This window comes from Lipophrys pholis, assembly GCF_963383615.2.
Source record: "Lipophrys pholis genome assembly, chromosome: 9".
Classification (NCBI taxonomy): domain Eukaryota; kingdom Metazoa; phylum Chordata; class Actinopteri; order Blenniiformes; family Blenniidae; genus Lipophrys; species Lipophrys pholis.
The window spans coordinates 14,817,282-14,839,041 of record NC_137639.1 but is presented as its reverse complement, the minus strand read 5'-3'; the positions used below and the strand labels follow the sequence as shown (position 1 = coordinate 14,839,041).

Here is a 21,760-nt window from a genome sequence, read left to right as displayed (position 1 = left end):
ACAGAAGAAGCACAAACATTATTGCCGCGTTAATCAAACTATGAATCAATAGTGGAAAGATGAAGTGATCATCTCAAATCAATCCAGACAATGTCAGCTTTAAAAACTTAATCAGCCAAAAATCTAGTTATATTTAATCTCCTGCCATATGAGAGTGAAAAGAATTGCCACTGTAGCAAACGCTCAGTGTGATAGTCTTGCCACTTTTACTAAATTATTTTGGATCTTCAGTCGGTTCCACTCTCATCACACTCCAGCAGCAGAGAAACTCTTTAGAGAAACTCTAAAAAAGCCATTTAATCCCCTACCTGTGCAGCATTAAACAGCATGCAACCAGAATTAGTGATTATGATGATGAATGTGGTGCACAATTTAGTAGAGCTAAATATTTCCTGTCGGAGCTTGCGCAAAGACCAAATTATACTTTCTTCCCACTACGAAATCACAAAGTACTACTAGTACTGCCTTGTGCTTGTCAATGTTCATTAATATGTTTGCCAAAATATTTGTGCAAACTGTAATACAATTTTAACATTATCTGGAAATAACATTGAATTATTCATAAGAGAGAGAAAGAAGTCTGTCGATCAAGGCCTTTCTGTGTCAGGTTTGCATGTTCTCTACGAGTAAACAGAGATTATAAAGGTCGTGCTTCAGTTCAGCTTGAATGAATAGATGAATAGATGGATGGATAAAGGGATGGCGAGATGGAAGAATGGAAGGGTGGATGGGCTCTTGAACAAACAGAAGGTTACTATAATATGAATCATGCGATGAATGATTTGTCAGTCACAGTAGAACCATGTGGCCTCGGCTTCTCTGTTAGTTAATGGGATGTTTTGCTTGATTGCTAATTTCTATTCTAAGAGGATTTTTCCGTACACTGCAGACTCATTTCTATTCACTGAATGACATTTTTTTTTTTACTGTGAGGAAAAACAGCTGCAAAAAACACATGTGTTAAAGCCCTTTTGAAATGTCCTTCTCACCTCTCTAAGACCAATTTACCTCCTTTAATTTTTCTTTAGATTTTGACTGTGAGCCATTGATAGATTTAGGCAGCTTTTTCCTTGGTTAGACTTCATCGGAGATTGGAGAAATAAGTCAGAATGAAAAAAAAAAAAAAAAACATAAAATGAAATAAAATAGTTATTATTTATTATTATTAATAATAATAATAATAATAATAATAATAATAATAATAATAATATTATAATAATAATAATTATTATTATTATTAATATTAATATGAATATATTTTATTTGGAGGTGACTTTCAGGTCACCCAAGGTCACCTTAGAGAGAATAAGATCATTAAAGCACAAGAGATCAATTGATCATAAACATAAAAACATGTGAAGTGCACAGTATCAGCCAGTTTGAAAAGGTGGGTGGTGGAGAAGATGTGGGATTGGGATTTTGAAAGTCCTCCATACACTCTCAGTTGTTGTATGATAACTTTATTAAATTAAGAATAACGTCAATAATTATTTTGTAACATGTATATTACAGAAAGTGAACTTTTCTTTTGTGCTCACATTGTCATATGGGCGGTGGCACCTGAGATTTGGTGCAATGAAAGCAGACAAGGAGACGAACTTATAGTTGGAATAGTCACCTAGTTGCAGTTCAATCTCACCGATTGATGAAGCCTGTGCATCGCTAAAGGAAATATCTGACAAACATAAGTACTGGCCTTCTGATAATACTGATAAGGCAGTGTAGAATCAAAACTTAATCATTGGGTTGAACCTAAAGCTTCAGCAGTCACACTGTGGTGCTAATGTCCTCTTGGCCCCGGGTCTGAACGAGCCAGAAGGTCAAAAGAGTGAGACAACTATGACATGATGTGTCGTAAGATTTAATTTCATGGAATCACATAGACTCTGGCAGTGGCACTTCCAATAGCATTGAGGAACAAGGCTCAGCTTCAAGAAACAAATCTGAATTTTTTTTTATAAACAAGGAGTCTTTAGAGGTAGCAAACATCTGAAAGACGACCATAGATGCCCCTACAATTTTTAGTAACAGTTGAAAACCCATCCTGAAATAAATATTCTGTTTGCTCTCAAATTACTAATTAATTAATTATTGAGCTTTTCTCTCTAATTCTGTTTCTGAAATCTCAAACCAGCCTGTCTGGCACAAACAATTTTGTTTCAAGACCACTTTAATCACCATCTTTCTTACACATTCAAACCATGCATGGTTGAAATCTTCACTGAGCCTCTTGAAATTTGCACAATGCTTTTAGCATGATCGGTTAATTAGGTGTTTGATACGTTGGAGGACACTGGGTATAATTTGGGTATATCATGCTATATCGCAATGTGACCACTTCGACCAGAGAAAATACGATGTTCATGGGGCAGAGTCAGACTATTTAGACAGCATCGTAATATCCGAGATAAATCCAGTAGAAAAACAGCCAGACAGGGAGAGGGAGGAAGAGAGATGGGGTGGAGGGTGAGAGAGCGGGAGAGATGGAAAGAGACTCAGGCAGGTTGGGTCTAAGGATGAGTGTCTGGTCCCTAAGGCTGTGTGTGAGTAGTGTGTGTGTTTCCATCAGCATACTCTCACAGCTCAATAATGATAAATAAGTCAACCCTCTCCACCCTCCCCTCCACCCCTCTCCTTGCTCCTGTCACACACACCCCTCCTCTGTTCATCTATCCCCCCACTACACTCCCAGTGGTAATGAAGCAACAGTAGGTACTAGCTGACAACTGTGCAGACCAGTTTCATCTATATTCATTCTGCTATAGGGGGCCACCACAGTGAGACCCCTTCTGCCTCTGAGAGACAAAACAACATCCATCCATTTCCTTCTCTCCTTCCACCTGTTCACTGTATCTATTAGTCTCACTACCCAGCAAATGTTTCCTCATTCAGTGGCAATGGGCCATCATGTGAGAACAATACAAATACTACTGTATTACTACAGGATGGGATCTGGCCACGAAGAGCTGTATGTTTAATTCAAAAAGAGGTAAACAAAAAGCAACACATAGCCCTTTTCCGTGTTTGACAACTGCATTGATAACACAAACATTTCTAAAGTTATAAAGTACTGAGCTCAAAACAAAGTCAGGTCAGGTTAGGTAGTCTGCAACGTGATGAAAGAATTAACCACATACACTTTGGAATAAACCTTATTTACGTTCACTGCATTTTATTGTTAAACTAAAGGAACCATATGTGCATTTATGTAGTATGTAATATTTAGTCCCCTTTCAAACGTCCTCATTTGGAAGGGGAGAACATTGGACATTTTCTAAAAGCCAGGAACAAAAACGAAAGTTATTTCCCTGAGCAGATAACAGATAATAACTGTGTTGAAAAGATTTAACCAATCCTAAACACCTAAATCATTGAAAAAAAAATATAAAAAATTGGAAAGAGCTAGCTAAACTTTCACTTGTGGTTCTGCACCAGCTACAGTGTGTGTGTGTGTGTGTGTGTGTGTGTGTGTGTGTGTGTGTGTGTGTGTGTGTGTGTGTGCGTGCGTGTCTGGAGGGTCCTAATTGCTGCTGAGGTCAGGCTGAGCAATAAAGGGTTGAGTTTGATGCAGGTAAGAGTGTGAGTGTGTGTGTGTGTGTGTGTGTGTGTGTGTGTGTGTGTGTGTGTGTGTGTGTGTGTGTGTGTGTGTGTGTGTGTGTGTGTGCGTGCGTGTGCGCGTGCATGTGTGCATGACTACTCTGCATGCCCTTGACTTGCAGCTGGCAAACAACGCTTTAGGCCCCCACAGCTGCCTCATCATTACTGTTCACAGGGATCCCCTGCCACACACTCACACTCACACTCACACACACACAGGCACACACTGAGAGAGACTTAGTCACAGCTACACAGGCACAGACACAAACAGGCACACGCAGACATACACAGAGACACTCACCCCTTCCCGCAGGCTCCTCATTAAGCCAGTGTAGGCGGCAGCGGGAACGAACCATAGTCCCTCTGGGGAGCCTCTCTTCTCCTCCTGATAGAGAGGCATAGCAAAGAGAGGGAAAAAGGGTGAGAGGAAAGGGTAAAGGAGGAGGGGGTACAGATGGGGGGTGGGGACAGTGGAGGAATAGAGTGGGAGTGAGAGGAAAGGCAGACAGATAAAGTGGAGGAGATGCAAGGAGAGGAGTGGGGAGAGGGCAAGTAAGGGGAGAAGGAGTCAAGACATCTTGAGTATTTGGTTTTAATTAACTTTCACATTAACATGTTTGTTTGTTTTCAAGTCATCTGAGTTTTTGTGCCTTAAACACATGTCTGTTTTAATATATTCAATGATTTAGCGAACACACCATTCATTTATTTGGTGGTCTTGAAAATGTTGTTAAAAAGTTTTTTCATCCTTTACATGAAGTTTTTTTTTCCATTTTTGTTCAATATGTTGTTATATTCATTGTAGTACCAGCACCGTCTTCCATTCCACAGAATTCTGATCATTTCAACCGATATCTCCATCTTTTCATGAAACAATGTTTCATTGCTTGTCTGTTGGGCTTCAGGCTACAACTAACCTTGAGGATGAAGACAGCACTGCAGGCTATTGCTAATCGTTGTCATTGACTCAAGCAGCAGAAAAGGAGGAGAGTAAAGCAGAAGATTTTACCGGAGGACACTTAAAGGGCTGTTCCACAAAACTCAAATGAACTCTTTATTCCATGCCTTGAAAGAAATAAAGTGAACCCACCTATCAGGTTCATAAAAGTTCATATGCTGTGTAGAAAAATCATGATGGCTGAGTGGCATCAAAATATAATATATTGTTTTACTGGTTTCTGCCTCATAAGCAACAAGTGATATCTTAAAGAACTAGTGTCCTCTATCTTGTCTTTTTGCAGTCATGTGGTGTTTCTGTATTAATGACTATTTATTTATTTTTTTTGCAGGGATGTGTTTGTCCCGGCTGTTTCCACTCTGTAAAGCCGCCTTGACCTGGCTAATCTTTCAATTTTGCAACCTTCTCTCCAAACTCCACAAACGTTCTTGTCAACATGAACAGAGAAGAAATTACAGTTCATAATCACAACAAGGCATGACTACTGAGCTAATAATAATAAAGAGAGACTTCTGCAGACCAGAATCTTAACAACAGAGCCACATCCAGATATTAAGATTTTTAAAGTGTGCATTCCAAATACTTACTCACTGCATGTTTTAGATAAGCATGCCTTTTTCATGATTTGGTATCAGTATATATCAGTCTGGAAACACTGTTCATTTTTTGAGTTTTAAGTACAAAACCCCCCCCAACATATTTGAAGCATTTAGAACTATTTGGCAGCATATAAATAATACTGCAATCAGATTCATGTACATGGAAATATTTATGGAAAAGTAAAAGTTTCCTATAAAATCTATTCTGAAATAGCCAACCACAGTGTGGTCCCGGTGTCCTTCAGCTTGCTGTGCAGGTCATTTGATTCCACAGATTTTTTTTTTTTTTTTTTTTTAGACAGACCTAGGAGCAAAATAGTTGTAGAGCTCACAGATGTCCAAAAATAATGTTGCTGTGGTTTCACTCATGATGTACGAATTTGTGTTGAGGTTCACAACTACTACTAAGAGATCATCCTCAAGCATCTCATGATCCTCGTCCTAAATTATTGAATTACACAAAGAAACGTGTAATAAACTTTGACACAACCGCCTTCATTGTGATAGAACATGTCATGAATCACCCCAGAAAGTTTCACTGTGTTTCATAATTTCCTGTAACAAAATGAACATACGATCGTCTTTTAGCCGCCACACCTGATTGTGATCTTAAGTTCACACTTGTAGCACAAGTGGGTGTCAGGGGACAAACAACTCTTCTCGGAGCTGAAAAGTGTTTAACTCTTAGTTATTTCTTGGTGGCTTCAGGAAAGCATTAAGGGTAATCAAGCGCGTTGATTGATTTTTTGAAGGTTATCCATCAGTCGTGTAAATAAAAATCTGAAGTCTAATTGAGTCGGCTGAAAAGATGGGGGTTAAGCAGAAATAAATTGGCTTCACCCTTCCTAATAGAGTCACACGTGGCCTCCTCCACTCTACCTCTCTTGTAATTTTCAGAGATCGGGGTCAATTCCCCTCAATTCAATTTAGTCAGCATGTAAATTTAAACTCCATTACCTGCTGACAGAGTACTCGGTTTCATTCATTTCACTCAGGATTGGTCTTTCACATTGAAGTAATAGAAAAATGTCTTTTGATCTTTCTTGCGTATGGCACCAGTGCTGCATTTGGTTCATTTGGACTTGTTAGCTAAGAAAAAAAAATCTACTTTAACTTGAGAGTTAAAAACGGAAACATTTCTTTTACAGTATTTGATCAAATCTATCGAGTTGTTCACAGAATGTACTAACAATTTTAGGGGGGCCGAATCATTTCCATATAGATACGATAGACAGTTGTCCAAAGACTATTAAGAAACTGGTCAATATATGATGGAAATATCTTATACACAACAAATTATGCACATGTTCTGACTGAAAATAGCTTCTCCCAAAGACTTTTAACTTTTTACGACTGATTGTTTTTCTCATTTCTAGTGAAAACACCATGTTGTGTTCAGAGAGACAATCATGGTCTCACTCCATGAAGATATTTGGATTGTCTATATATATATATATATATATATATATATATATATATGTAATAGATAGATAGATGTAGTCACGTTTACAACAATACCAGTGGTTTCCTTTTTATCGCATAGCTCTGTATTTCTATTACTTCCTTTCATTTCCAACTACCGGTACCATCTTTTCAGAGGTCAAAACCTAAAAAAAGAAATCTCTTGACATTTCAGCTGAATTCCAATCAGAGTCTGTCCCTACAGAGCCTGTGTAATCAAGAAGAATACCACAAAATCAATCCAACAGGAGAAATACTGGGGGAAAAAATGGTCTTGTCACAGTAATCAGCTGCCTTTGTGTGCTCACAAACAAGTGCACATGCATTCATTTCTCACTCCTCTTAATGTGCTTGAATCTATTATGTTTCTTGCAAATCAAAAAACGGTATTATATTGGTCGCTTCATACCAACCGTCTCTCATCAGGTTGACTTCTAACAGACGGTATCGTACCTGAGAGGAGATGAGGTAGAGAAACTCCCCAAGTGGTGGCAGCAGCAACTGTTTTATTTTAGTGTTCCTCTGGTTTTCCTTCAGCAAGTCCATCAGTGTGGATACAGCCTGGAAAGAGAATGAACACTTTATAAGCACATTTATGAGTTAAACCTCGTGGTGTACTCTTGAAATCTGTTAAATGAAATTGAACAGAGATGTATGTGGTAAATCATCTGACTTAAAGGTACCACTGCATGCTGTGGAAAGATTTGTTTTTATTACTATTTATATTATTATCACTGTAATATGTTTTTATGCATTCATTAACTGCTTTGTACCACTGCGTGATGTGTTAAGATTTGTTTTATTAGTATCCATATTATTATTATTACTGCAATGTGTTTTTATGAACTTTTTAATGAATGTCTAAAATGTTGGGTTTGGGATTTTTTTAAGGAGGAAATAAGCAACAGTGTGATAAAATGCGTTGGAAATGTTTGAATATGACTAAAATATGTCATCTTTACATAAAAATTTAAATAGTTGGTCAAGTCAATTTATTTTTTTTTTTTAAAGAGAAGCTCTGAAAAATGGGAGAAGCAAGAGGAAAATTGTGGGAAAGTCAATCATTACCGAAAAACTCAAATGTATGCAAATGCACAAACACACAAGAGCACAAACACACAAGAGCACATACACACACACACACACACACAGCAATGTTTGGCAAAGGACTCAGCGTAAGCCAGGACTGTAGTGACGGCACACATGGATTAGGACAATCTAATATGCACACACATTAACTAGGTACACATATTCATGCAATCATAGGCACTTGTCAGAAATGTACATCACAATCACAAGCACACACCCCCGATATTAACTATATGCAGAGACCCGCCCCCTGGCTGCTTCCGAGTATTAGCATTAGTGGCCCACCTCTGATCAGATGCAAGTCCTGCCTCAATCTTCTTCTTCTGTTCTCTCCATTTCCTTTTTTTCTCTTTGTTTTATCCCTATAACCCCGATGTTTTCCCCACTGTGTGTCGATGTACCTCTGTCTTATCCTCCCCAATGTTCTGTGCCCCTTAAGTATGTATCACATCTCTTGCTCTCCACGTCTCTCACCTACATCTTTCTCTCATACAGGCTGGTTTTCACTCCGTCTCACCTTCTGTCTCTTGGTTTAGGTGAAGATAAAAAACAGTCTGTTTGTCATTTTTTCTCTCAACATAGGTTCCTCTTTCCCAGAAGAGTTCCTTTTATTTTTGGAACACTGGTGTCGAATTGTCACGCTGAGACATCTCTGAGCACTGTACACTGCCTATTCTCCCCTTGAATGCTGATTAGAACTGAACAATAAGCATTAATAGCATTATACTTTTGGACTAGAATAGAAACATTTATGTGCATATATACCTTCTTTAAACTGCCATCTATTTATTCATTCCATATTGTTGCACATTCATTCATCGGTTTCAGTCGATCCCAGTTGACTGTGGGCAAAGAAAGGCTACACCCTGGACAGCGTCCAGTCCATCGCAGGGAAAACATAGAGCGGCACAGTCACACTTACTCACATTCAAACCTACAGTCAATTTCAAGGTCATCAATTAACCTCAAACACATGTTTTTGGAATGTGGGAACAAATCAGAGTAACTGAAAAACTCTACACAGAAATTATTCAAAGCCTGGACATGAACCGGAGACATTCTGTGTGAGTGCTAACCACTTCACCACTGGTGGACAGGTAAAGCATTAACATTTATTTTCTTCAGCCAGGATAATAATGTAGATCTGCGTTTGCTTTTTGACATTTTCTGTCTTTCTCCACATAAAGCTTGAATAACTAATGACATAGATGGATGAGGAGAAACTTGAGATTTCAGGGTGTGATTAAAAACTGGTCATGCAGCTTCTGTCAGACAGAGGGCGCTGAAAGACATTTCTGTGCAACAAACCAGAAATAAATGCAAACACAAACATACAATACATGTACCCAAAAAGATATTTCCAGGGAACACTATAGAATCTCAGAATCAACATGTCGTAACAAACAATACACATGAATGCACAACAGGAGACATAAATACATGCACTTATGTATTCTGCATAAAGAACACAACAGTATGGTGACAGAGAAGCCTGGACAGTGCACGGAAACTTTGTACAGACATCAATATTACAAACCGTGCAATGAGCAGTCATGGTACAGCAACACACCACACACACATGCACATGCACACGCACACAAATACCGAGAGATTCGCTCAGTATTTATTATTCTAGAAATAAAAAAGTGCACAAAACTTGCCAGGTAATGTCGAGGTTGAATAATAGACTTTAGCAGTATTGCAGCATTGCAATGACAGTCCTTATCTTTAAGCATCCAGCTTTCTACCTAAAGTACCCAACTTTACAAGTTTATTTGCTAGATTTTTATTGAGATAAACTAACACTGACCTTTAAAGGTGCAGTATGAGCGATTCAAGCAATGCCATTTCTCTACACTAAGTGGCAGTATTGAGTCACTGTACCCAGTTCGGCAGTTTGTTTTTAGTTTGTATTTACTAACAGCTGCAGCCTCTGTTGTGTTCACTGTAAAATCCTTTAATTAGACTGAGGAAGACATGCTGCCACATGCTGGATATATCAGACTGGACAGGTTGAGACTAGCTGGTTAGCGCACTACCTTTAGTACTGACACCTACAGCACCACACAGGGACATCAGTGGAATGACATCACAACAGTTTATTTCATTAGCATATTCATGAACATTGTTCATTGTATTTCTGATAATCTGTTAAAAAAAAAAAAGTCCTAATTGAAGGGATTTAAATTAAAGCAAGTGTTGGATGTAGATTAGCATAGGCTTTATATAATAATGTTGCAAAAACATTCTGGAAAAAAAAACACCCATTTCGTCTGACTGTAAGAATCATTCATACTGCACTACACATTTTTTTTAATTCTTTGATAATAAGACAATTAAAGCACAAGTTGTTCAAACCATTAGCCCTTAACTGTGTGATATAGTAAAGAATGCTTCCAATAGTGTCTTCTGAGAGCCAATATACTCCAACTGTGTGTTCCTGAAGATTGCTATGAGCTTTTACCATGCTTTAAGACACCATATCCCCATGAAACACCCTGCACGGTGGAAGCTTTAGCGGTTAAATCCCTGGTAAAGTCACAGTAAACTTTATAAGCGATGATAAGTGAAGGGGAAAATCATGTGGAGACGGTTTTGAAAGGACAGTCTCCCAAAGAAGCATCAAGCCTGTCTTAGTAACATCAAGACAGAAGATTTTTATCGTTACACAATTCCATTCATTAAGGGATGGACAAAGACAGACCTAATGGAGAGACAAAAAAAAGAAGGGAACAGGACAGAAAGAAAAGAGAGAGAGACAAGAGGACAAACAAGTGTCTCGTATGAGCTTATGGGTGATAGGAGCATATAGAAGTTACTATGGTAACTAAACCCAGCCCGAACACACTGATCAGCTGGATTGCGGCAGGAGAACCCCTACTGAGATTACACACACACGCACACACAATATACAAGTATGAGCTGTTTTAGTCTTTATCAGTCATTATAACTAAATAAATATGGATCGAGAGAGAGAATTTATAGTTATAAAGACATACACACACACACACACACACACACACACACACACACACACACACACACACACACACACACACACACACACACACGAAATGGGAATAACCACCACAAAACTACACACACTGCCCCCCTGCTGAGAACTCACACAAACAAGGTTCAAAAAAGCCCATGGATACACAATGCACATGCGCGCGTGCACACACACACACACACACACACACACACACACACACACACACACACACACACACACACACACACAGAACCCCTGCTGAGTCCATAGATGGGCACACACATGACCACAGACACAAACACACACTGAGGCTCAAACGTGCAGCTTTGTCCTTTTCTTCTTAACAATTTGTCATCCTGCGGTAGCTGAAGGGAAGTAAAGAGGTAGCGGAAAAAATGTTCCGCCATTTGTCTTTAACAACAAGCACACAGAAAAAAACTCTGCAATGCTAAAGTCGGCCATTTTGTAAATCGCCGTGACGACTCAGTAGCACTAAAGTACTAAAGTGCCAAAACAACTGAAGGACGATAACAGCACTGGAAAATAACATAGACAAGAGCAGCTGTAGGATCGAAATTAGAAGAGCCAGAATGATTTTGGCTTACAATAAACAAGGAAGAGTCAGACAGAAGATTGAAGAAATAAAAAATTGCAACATTAAACACTTCTCTTCAGGATGAAAGTATGAAAGTATTATTATGTGAGAGACTTACGCCCATAAAATAGCTGCTTGTGCACTGCATTATTTCAGCTTGACTGTTTGTACATGTGCAGTGAGGGGGCCTGTGTACAGTCACTGAACATGGTATGTGCATCTGTGTAGGGAAAAGCAAAGCCTACTGCGTTGGTTTACAGTTAATCAAGTATAACAACACGAAAGAATCTTAAACAACTGTTTTGCATTAAAGTCAAACTTAACAAAGATTTTAATGTAGATGCTTGGGTGACACTGTTCCAAACATGTTGCTTTACTCCACAGTAATTTGTGGTGTTTTAAAACTGAATGGTATTACACTGCCAGGTACATCTAGTCTTTTGTTTACTTAATTAATGTCAGTGAAGGCAAGTTAAATAATTATTTTTGCATAATGTGATAAATCACACAGCAGGTTCACAAGCACACTCTCTGTAACATTCAACGCTCACTGGGCACAATATAATTTGTAAAGTCTAAAACAAATGCAGCCAGGATCTTTGTAAAGATGTATTTCTTAATGTTAAACCTGTATTAAGCTGTATTCATTTTTGCATTATAAATATTATGGTTCCAATATGTTGATTCCATGTGTGATATTCATTGCATATGAAACTGTACAAAGTTTAATTACAAACAAATTTTTGATATGAAACAAATTGAGTGAGTGAGTGAGTGAGTGAGTGAGTGAGTGAGGGAGTGAGGGAGTGAGTGAGTGAGGGAGTGAGTTGTGTCTCTGCGGTTGTGTTCGCATAGGTACTTAATGCCACCAGCTGGTAGACACCGGTACTATAAAGTTAGAGTGAACAATAAATATTTCTCTCTCAGTCGTTGGACTGTTTTAGATGCTATCTTGTTTCATGTTGGCTTCAATAATTAGAGTGAGATAACTCTGAGGATGATAAAATCATGCATAAAGATCTCTTACATTACAAAAACATCAAGAGTGTTGAATAGTCATAAGTAGGTGTAACTTTAAGTAAAAATGAATCTTAAAATAAAATGTATGGCTTATGTATGCAAAACTGTTATTTGTTTATTGCATTTTTTAGTTAAACGTTTTCGCTCTCTCTCTCTCGCTCTCTATCCATCTATCTCTCTCTCCATTATTTGCTGAGCTCCTTTCGGTATTTACTGCCACCTTGTGGTGTGAACTGACACTTCAGCTCTATGAAGAACAAACTGAGAAGTGACAGACTCGTTTTTGTTTGTTGATATTTTAATAAAGATGTTCATATTCCTTAATGCATAACAATATTCTAGTCAATGTATTTAATCCTTATTCGTTTTTGGTGTTTTTATGATACCAATATATCCTTTACTGATCTCATCAATGAGTCCCAATCACAACACTGAATTTTAATACCCTCCTTCAAACCACCCTTAATTTATGATCTATTAGAATATATATGTATGTTCTAATTTGTCTGTTTATTATACTGTTATAATAACAGTGTTATTGTTGATATTCTCTTTCATTATGGCATTATGGGTAATATATGGTCAATGTTATTTGACTATATGTACGTACGTGTAAGTGCCCTGTATAGTGTTGATTCTTAATTAATAGTGGCCAAAAAAAAACCAAACCGATTTGTTGTATGCAAAAAATACCTGGCAAAATAAATCTTTCTGACTCTGATTTCCAATCTCTCTGTTCAAATCTCCTCTGTATTTTTGAGAGTGTGCACTTTTAATTCTTAGAGTTGTCTTCTTTTGAGAAACAAATAACATGTTGCTGTAACACCAATCATTAACTGATGATGAGTGTTCTCAAGAGAAGGATAGTTTAGGTAGGTAGTGCTCATGGTTAGAGCCTTCAGGACATTCATGTGACTCAGTGAAGTGTATACAACATAACTCCGCATGTGTGTTTTCCAAACCTCAGAAACAGGACTGTCTTCTCTCAGGTCACTACAGTGCAGAGCCAGAAGACCCATCACTCTGAGCACCTTGGTTTGTCTGCAAAACATTGTGTTTGCATGTAGTAATTAAGAAAAGCTCATTTAAAGTTTGGATATCAACACACACTGTTCAAAAACTAGACTTTTTTTAACAGTTGCAAAACCTCTAAATTAAAACCTGTAAACTCCAAAACAACACAAAAAAACCCACAATAACTTAGTTCGAAGATGGTGAATCCTGACATGTGTAATAGTAAAAGTGTGTTTCTGGTCCAGATGGTGTAAGGCAGAGAGTTTTAGATATCTACGGCATGGATTATTATATACTGTGAGGTGTATTGGGAATAAACCTCCTTTTCTGACCGGTCAGCAACTTCATAAAGTCATGCACTCATGTTTGCTGCTACGAGACCAAAAACATATATGAAGTACTTACACATCCCAGTTAGGAGCTTGTCGCAACTGCTGGGTCAATACTTGAAGCTGAATTAAGGAAGGAGATTAGGCCAACAGAGAGAAGAAAGACAAGATTAAAAACCTAAGCTGTTTGAAATTAGGACTTTTGACAACAAAACATGGGTATTAGTTTCATTATGACTTGAACTAAGTTTGTGAAAACACTTTTTACAACCATTATAGCATAAATGATTGTACATTTTTAAAGTCAAATGAGTGCAATAAGCAGTACAGACAAAGCCACGATTACTTAGTAAACACACATCTTAAAATGTTTTTTTTAGTATGCCATTTAAAACTGTTAAAGAAAGGAGGTTGAAAGGAAAAAGTCAAGTCATCCTTTTCCCTGAATACAATAAGTCTATGCCCTGTCACTGTAATAGTTGGCCCCCACTTGATTAATGACAACAAAGGGAGCAACATATTACACTTAAATCTTAACAGTGAAGCATTTTACTATCCGGAAAGAAAAAAAAACAGGCTAGAAAATGAGTCATTCGTAACAGTTTATATGTCAATGATAAAAAACGGGTCAAAGTTTTAACACCACAGTCTAGCCGAGCCGACGGCAAACATCCCCAGACTGTCATTCGTGTTTTTTCTTACCAGTGTCGAGTTAATTAGCCTGTTAGCAATATCTTTATGTCCAACCACACTGCAGAGGTAGCACAGCAGGTTGAGTCTGGATCGAACAGCTGTGGAGGCAGGAGGAGCATTTGTGGAGAAGGGAGGGGTGGCCGGGCTCTGTCCCTCAAGACATGAACAGAGCCGCAACACAAAGGCAGGCCACTCTTCATCACTCAGAGACAGCAACTTCTCAGCTGGAAGGGAAAGAAACAATCCAACTTCAGGACAAACTAAATCCAGTTACCATGATCTAAAATCATATTGAATTGGTACTGACACACGAAACGTACCTGAATATGCCGGTACACAAAAGGTTTTCGGGTCAAATTGCAAAGGAGCAGTTTTAAGAATCTGTCAAACAGAAGGAGAACACAAACTTCAGTCTTCTGTTTGTTTTCTCTATCAATCCTTCCATATTCAGTGGGTTAGGGTTAGGGTCCCTTCCTACTCAGGATTGCTGAAACCAATTCCAGCACACTATGGATGATGGCAGGTCACCTGGACAGGTCGCCAGTCCATCAAATAACAAACACAGAGACACACGATCACAGTCTGACATTTCCAGACAGAAAGTCACCAAAGCCCAGACTTGAACCAGGGACACACTCATAGTGGAACAAGAGCACTAACCACTACACCAATACCCATGTCTGGCAGAATGAAGAATAAAATCAAGTTGAAAAACCACTAAGAAAAGCTAAATTAATATTGTTAGCTGATGCACTCCATCACTGCGTGATATTTTAAATGCAAGAAAGGTTACACACAAACTCACAATTACAGGCTAAAAACAGTCTAAAAGACGTATTAAGCTAAATTTGAAAAACATTAAATGTGACACGGAATAACAGAAAGCCTGTACCTTCGGGTTGTCAATGATCGGAGCGATAGTCTTATCGGCAACTGTATGAAGAAGCTGCTTGATCCGGTGTGTGATGTCAGTACCTGAAGTATCCTGGGAGGACGAGCAAGGGGAGAGAGTATATGTGAAGAGTCAACCACAAGAGTGGTCAACAGTACAGCAATGTAATAAAGTGTATATTCACAAAAGTTAAATACAGCTTCGCTTCAGATCCCTACACAGAGTTTTTGTTCTTTACTGTATGTGTTTATGGGATTGCCAAATTATTCAAAACATCCCTGAATGACATGCAGTCCCTTTCAACCCCACTGGAAACTATACTACAATCAAATCTGCACTATAAAGATGGACCTGTGCACACACTCACCTGCGGTGGACAGTTGTGCTTTCCAGAATCTGAGGCACTGCAGTTCTTTCTTGAGTTACCACACGAGCTAAAAACAAATACACAAACTAACTAACAAAGCAAATGGGAAGAATCTAATTTACCATAGTTTATAGCTCATTTATTTTAGAATGTTATATTGTATAGACGAGTGTCTACCATTGGTGGCACTCACTGTGAAACGAATCACTGTCCGATCAGACCATTTAGATTTAGAGAGGCGTATCCAAAAGTAGGATTTTAAATTAACGAGAACTTTGTAACTTTTTGGAGAGAATATAAAGATCTTCGCACCAGAATTTGAAATTCTCAATAAATCTTATTTAATCAAGCAGTCCGACAACATGAACTATTGTAGCCTCGCTCGCAGAAAAGAATTGTCTGAATACCTGAGCAGAAAAATGGCCTCAGTGTTGTCCTCATCCACTCCATTCTTTGGATTTAAATGTGATACTGAAGAAGTGAACACAAAGAAAAACAGTCAGATTATCTGTGGACCATATCTGAGACAAATAGTTTGGTCAACAACGGAGCAAATATCTTAATCAAGGTTGTGATTAATACAATCATAATAATAACATGTCTTACGCGGTGTGAATGATTTTCTGATCTGATTGCGGCTCGTCTGCTTGGTTCTGCTTGGCTTGAGATCATCTCCAGTTTTTTCCAGCTCCTCTCCTCCTTCCTCCTTTCCCAGCTCTTTGTCCAAACCTTGGTTGTTTTTTACGGCCCCGCAGGACACGTGTTTGACAGATTGTTGGTGATCAGTCCTTCTGTCAAATAGCCTGTCAGTTGTTTCATGTGATGGCTTCAGTCGTGATGGGACTGAGTGGTTGGCGAGAAGCTTGTCTGTCACTCCGAGAGGTGAAAGGTTATGTGGCCACGTGTGTCTGTTGAGGTATGAAAACACACACACAAAAACAAACTATTCAAGTGGAAGAAAGATGAACATACAAACTATCAACAGATGATAATAGGAGTTCTGTGGGTTGTTTCTAAGGCCACCGAAGGTTGGGGTTTCCATACCGAAAGGCCTGAATTTGGAATTCTCTAAAGCCAAACTGGATGTTAGAAACAGAACAATACTTTGTACATCAGGCATTGATGTGGAATTTATTATTTGCAAATGTGTGTCCAGGAGATTTATTACAAGTATTGACAGACCTCAAGCTAACTGAATCAAGTCCTTCACAGATCATTTGCTCAGCTTTGCCATCTTCATCATCCTCCTTTACACCTTCCATCACTATATCTTCCTCCATCAGTAACTGTGCCCAGAAAGGGTGATGGAGCAACTCGGGCCAGTCCATCCTACAGAATAAAAAAAAGAACAAAGATAAACATTAAGACATAGAAACCTGATATTAATCCCAAAATATAAACAAATATATTATTCTGAAGCGATAATGGAATTACATATAAAAGTTTAATTAAATTCATGGAAATACGTATTAATACTTTGAAGAAAACAAAAATTAATCTACTAAGAAAATGAGATTCAGATAAAAACCCAGGGAAAATTGTAAATGTGAATGTACGGAGCTCTCTGTTCAGCCTCAGAATGTTAAAGTAACATGATTATAATATATCAGTAATGCACAACAAGAATGTGTGTATCATAGGAAGCGAACACTAACTTATTAAATGCTGTTCAATAGGTTTCACTGCAGTGAAACACAGATCACGTCTATCAAAAAAGCAATTCTGTTAATGGCAAAAAAACAAAAAAAACACTGGAGAATTTCCAAACTGATTTGAACTGACCTGGTACTTTAAATAACTCTGACAACAACTCTGGGATGAAAACAACAATTCTCAGCACATCCTGCTTCAAACAGAGAGGCTACAACAGCATACCAAAATGTCAGGTTATCCTCCTGTCAGTCAAGTGCAGAAATCTGAAGCTGTGGTGAGCATAGCTTCACAAACACTGGACAGTTATGGGAAATGGTGGAATGTAGTCTGGTCCAATGAATTTCAATTTATGCTGGAATTAAAATCAGGACAATAAATCAACCTGCCTTGTGTGAGTCCAGCCTTTTGGCAGCAGTGATATCCAATGAGAAAGATGTGCTGTTAAAATACTGTGGCCACCTTAGAGCAATGATGCATTTTGAGAAGCCAGTAAGTAATACTGCTCACCCTATGTGTGAGAACAACGGGGTACTCACTGACACAAACTGGATCTCAACTCGATAACTACTGCGATGAACAGCAACAGCTGTAGAGGATGTTTCATGACACTGACCTCTTATCAGTTTCTTTGTTGAGTAAGCCTCTCAGAAGACTCTGGAAGTCGTGACTGGGAGGACTCGCAGAAGACACTGAAACAAACAACACAATTAACAACAAAATTTGATAACAAGCACATGCACTATAAAAGCAAGCTTCAGGGGCGCTCTTTACATTTAATTACTGAGATGCTAGTATTTGTTCTTCCTGAAACAAAATAAAGCATTCATTTCAGATACGATATCTGGGAAGCACAAGCCAAGTTATGTGGATGAACGCGCAAATTTATCACCTGTCTGTGTTGGAGGTGGTAGTGCTTGATGCAAAATCATGTGTGTCAGTTCAGTATCGATATCAGAGTCGAACGGAGGTTTACCTGGAAAACAGAAAACATGGGGTAATAAAGCATAGCCTTGTCTAGTGGACCAGTGATCCCCAAGGTCCGCAACCCTCTTGAAAGGCTCCAGAAATTATTTTGAAAGTGTCCATGTGTTGGTTTGTGTGACTGAACACGTGTAGATACCGGTATACATGTAGTAGAGTATACAACCAAGAGCCCAGAGATCAGATTTCATATCAGTTTCGCATCCCTTCAAAACCTCCGGGGCACAGTAGGCCAGAGAACCTGTAAAACATACAAACACAAATTTAATAATTAGAAATGCTGTACAAAAAGACAAACAAATGATTATTATCAGACTTGTATTTCTAGTAGAAACAATTACAAACCAAAACTATTTACTGTGGTCATCTCACCTTGTAATCTTTTCTTTATGTCATCCAAGTTCTGCTTTGCATCTCCATCCAACGCCTCATCTGATGAAGAAATCGCAGAAAATATTTCCTCAAGTGTCTCTCCCTCTGCCTTGGATAAACAGAAGTTACCAAGCTTCAGGATGCCGCTACCATCTAGCAGAATCTATGGAGAATGCAGAAATATATTTTACAATAACATCGTTATCTAATTTAGTCTTTCTTGTAGATGGGTGCATATGCAAACCTTAGCAGGGGTCAAATCAGAGAATACAATCCCTAATTCATGAATGTGTTTCAGTCCTTGGACCAAGTCCCATCCAAAATTCCTCACTACTGGTTCTGGCAGACATCCATCATAACCAATTACAGACTCCAGAGAACCACCTAATTTGAACACAGAGGGAAGGAGTAACAGTCATTTCAGAATCAAAGAGGGAGAAGAGTTTGCAAAACACAAATATGGTGCATCTACGCTTGAGATCTGTTGCGCTTTCTTATAATACAGCAATGCACAAAAAGAAAAATGAAAATTTGTGATTGACAGGAAAAAAAAAACAGAAGAATACACAAATTACTATTTGTGAAATACTCTCAGTTTACAGCTTTGAGAAGATGTGTTGCTAGTAGTACGTCCAGTAATTGTATAAATGTTCATCACAAGTGACAGAATTGATTACTGACCTGTACAGAGTTCCGCAACCAACCAGATATGGCTGTTTGTCTTATACCATTCATAGAAGTGTACAATATTTGGATGATCGATGTCATGGATGAGACGTACCTAAGAAGAATAACAACCAAAACATTGGATGTATACAGTAAGTAAAGGAATTGATGTCCATTATTACAGGCTTGTGTGCGTCACACCACTAATAACAATTTGTGTATAATCACAATGAAAACACAGCAGGTGTCTTGATAACGTCAAAGGCCTTTAAAATACTGACTTACATGGTTAGTGACCTCAGATCTCTTGGTTTTGTTGGTGCGGATGATGGCGAAATAGTTCAGATTTCCCTTCCTTCTTCCCTTATAGGCAATAGAGTTATGACCGTATCCCAACTGCTCGTACAGGATGAAGTTATCCATTTCCTAGGGGAGGGAAACTAACGTAAAAAACCTAAAGTTATAATTTTTCAACTACTCATCAGTTGGAAAATGGATCACAGAAAAAAAACCAAAAAAAAAAACAGCCCTTTATTATTTCACAACATAAGTGCTTTGTAAACATTGTTTTTGTCAACAGCACTGAAAAAAAAAACAAAGAGCGACATGTCAGACGAACGTGTTGTTTACAATAACATTTACTTGTTGTACAACACGTGATACCTGTTTGAGACCCCCCAAAATGTAGAAGATCTGCCTACCTTTAAGCAGCAAGATAGAAACACAATCATATCCAATAGATCAGCATCTCGAAACAGCGTTTGGGTGAATAATGGCGCATTAAACTGACATTAACTGATTACTTTAGACAACAGATGGTGTCAGTGATCCGAAAATGAACCTATTCGCTCGTTTCTAATAATACACAAGTCCGATATAGATTAAAATGGGCGTAATTGCATGAAAACCGTTTGACTCAAAAAGTATGCACGTTTAATAGTAGGGTTTAATAAATTCCCTTTTCTGAATAACAAACTTACTCTGAACTTACCTCTTCAACAACACGCCGTTTGCTAGCGGAACAGAGGCGGACCTCGCAGTTCCAACAGAAAGAGGGGGGGACTCAGATTTTTTATGATGAATAAAGACTGACCTAAGGTGCCATTGTTGTGACTCATTCGCAAACGAGTGTAAAAGACTGATATAAAAGATACAAATTCAGAAGATATGACTAAAATGTTCCTGTTTTGATGGAAATTGAGTAATTCGCAATGACATTCCCTACTAATGGTATGTTCCTGTGTTGCTAGGATACCACAGTTCACACAACAGAGAGCTTGAGGAGCATGCTCATGGCGGAACACAAAATCCTGTCATTTCTGTAAATGTATTTTATCTCCATCCATTCATCTTCGGTTCCACTTCCCAGTGAATATTGAGGACCAACACGAAGAGACGAACAACCACACACACTTTCATTCACAATAGAGTGGCCTCACATGCATTTTTTCATTTCTTTCTTTTACCTTATCTAATTGTTTATCTTATGAAAAGTCAGTTTAGAACAGAGCTACAAGGCTTCATTCCGGAAAAGCTTAATTCATCTTATTTTTAGTTATCTTTACTAAATCAACCCTCAAACCAACTAATCATTAATTATAAACTAAAAAATAATAATCTTCTAATTTTCCAATTGGATCTCTCCTTACTTATGTTTGAGTGTGGATCCATTGTAATTCTCTGTTCCTCACGTGGCGACTGGAGAATACATATACTGTGTTCCTTTCAAAATAGTATTCTCTATCTATCTATCTATCTATCTATCTATCTATCTATCTATCTATCTATCTATCTATCTATCTATCTATCTATCTATCTATCTATCTATCTATCTATCTATCTATCAATCTATCTATCCATCCATCCATCCATCCATCCATCCATCCATCCGACCATCCATCCATCCATCCATCCATCCATCCATCCATCTATCTATCTAAAGTTTTGACAGAGTGAGTTAAAATCACCTGACTCAAACAAAAACATTGTCTTTCGGGCCTAAATGCCCCAGCATTATGTTGCCCTTCGTCCCCTCTCCATGCTTTCACAATCACCCCCCTCATTGTTGCCCTTTGCCCCCATCCCCTGCTTTCACCCCACGCCAGAGAGGAGGATGGGTTTACGTCATTGTGCGAAATAAACGCGCTCGTGATTCTCCCCGAGCACGCAAAAACTCTGTTTATTCCAGCTGCACTTCGTGACAAGCCTTTATCATGGGAACGAGGAGAGGTCACTTACGAAACTGTTCATCAGTGCCACGAGACAAGAAGAACACAAAATAACCCGCTTTCTAATATTTTGAAGCGCCAGATTTGTCATGAAGAAAGAACAAATGGAACGACGGGGGTCATGGTAAGTTCTTTTATTCAAATTCCAACTTCCCAAACTTTAAATTCACATCAAGATGATTAAACATGTGTTTCCTGTAAGCACACTTTGGTCAGCAAAATAAAAGCCAAGGATTCGGGGTTTTTTTTTC

At 38.4% G+C, this 21,760-nt stretch overlaps 1 protein-coding gene across 1 annotated transcript in view; it reads right to left on the bottom strand.

The window, feature by feature from the left end:
* ulk4 (unc-51 like kinase 4) overlaps positions 1 to 19,704 on the bottom strand; it is a gene marked incomplete at its 5' end in the record, with an annotated part of 69,537 nt that extends 49,833 nt beyond the window's left edge. Inside the window, 18 exons of the mRNA XM_080472102.1 lie at positions 3,899 to 3,982; positions 7,069 to 7,176; positions 13,277 to 13,355; positions 13,734 to 13,780; positions 14,360 to 14,574; positions 14,671 to 14,731; positions 15,243 to 15,335; positions 15,610 to 15,676; positions 16,017 to 16,080; positions 16,216 to 16,517; positions 16,792 to 16,938; positions 17,876 to 17,951; positions 18,152 to 18,235; positions 18,383 to 18,484; positions 18,616 to 18,778; positions 18,860 to 18,999; positions 19,297 to 19,396; positions 19,567 to 19,704. Coding sequence (XP_080328228.1) covers positions 3,899 to 3,982; positions 7,069 to 7,176; positions 13,277 to 13,355; positions 13,734 to 13,780; positions 14,360 to 14,574; positions 14,671 to 14,731; positions 15,243 to 15,335; positions 15,610 to 15,676; positions 16,017 to 16,080; positions 16,216 to 16,517; positions 16,792 to 16,938; positions 17,876 to 17,951; positions 18,152 to 18,235; positions 18,383 to 18,484; positions 18,616 to 18,778; positions 18,860 to 18,999; positions 19,297 to 19,396; positions 19,567 to 19,704 — 2,070 coding nt within the window. The remainder of the gene's footprint in view (positions 1 to 3,898; positions 3,983 to 7,068; positions 7,177 to 13,276; positions 13,356 to 13,733; positions 13,781 to 14,359; positions 14,575 to 14,670; positions 14,732 to 15,242; positions 15,336 to 15,609; positions 15,677 to 16,016; positions 16,081 to 16,215; positions 16,518 to 16,791; positions 16,939 to 17,875; positions 17,952 to 18,151; positions 18,236 to 18,382; positions 18,485 to 18,615; positions 18,779 to 18,859; positions 19,000 to 19,296; positions 19,397 to 19,566) is intronic.
* Positions 19,705 to 21,760: the final 2,056 nt, after the last annotated feature.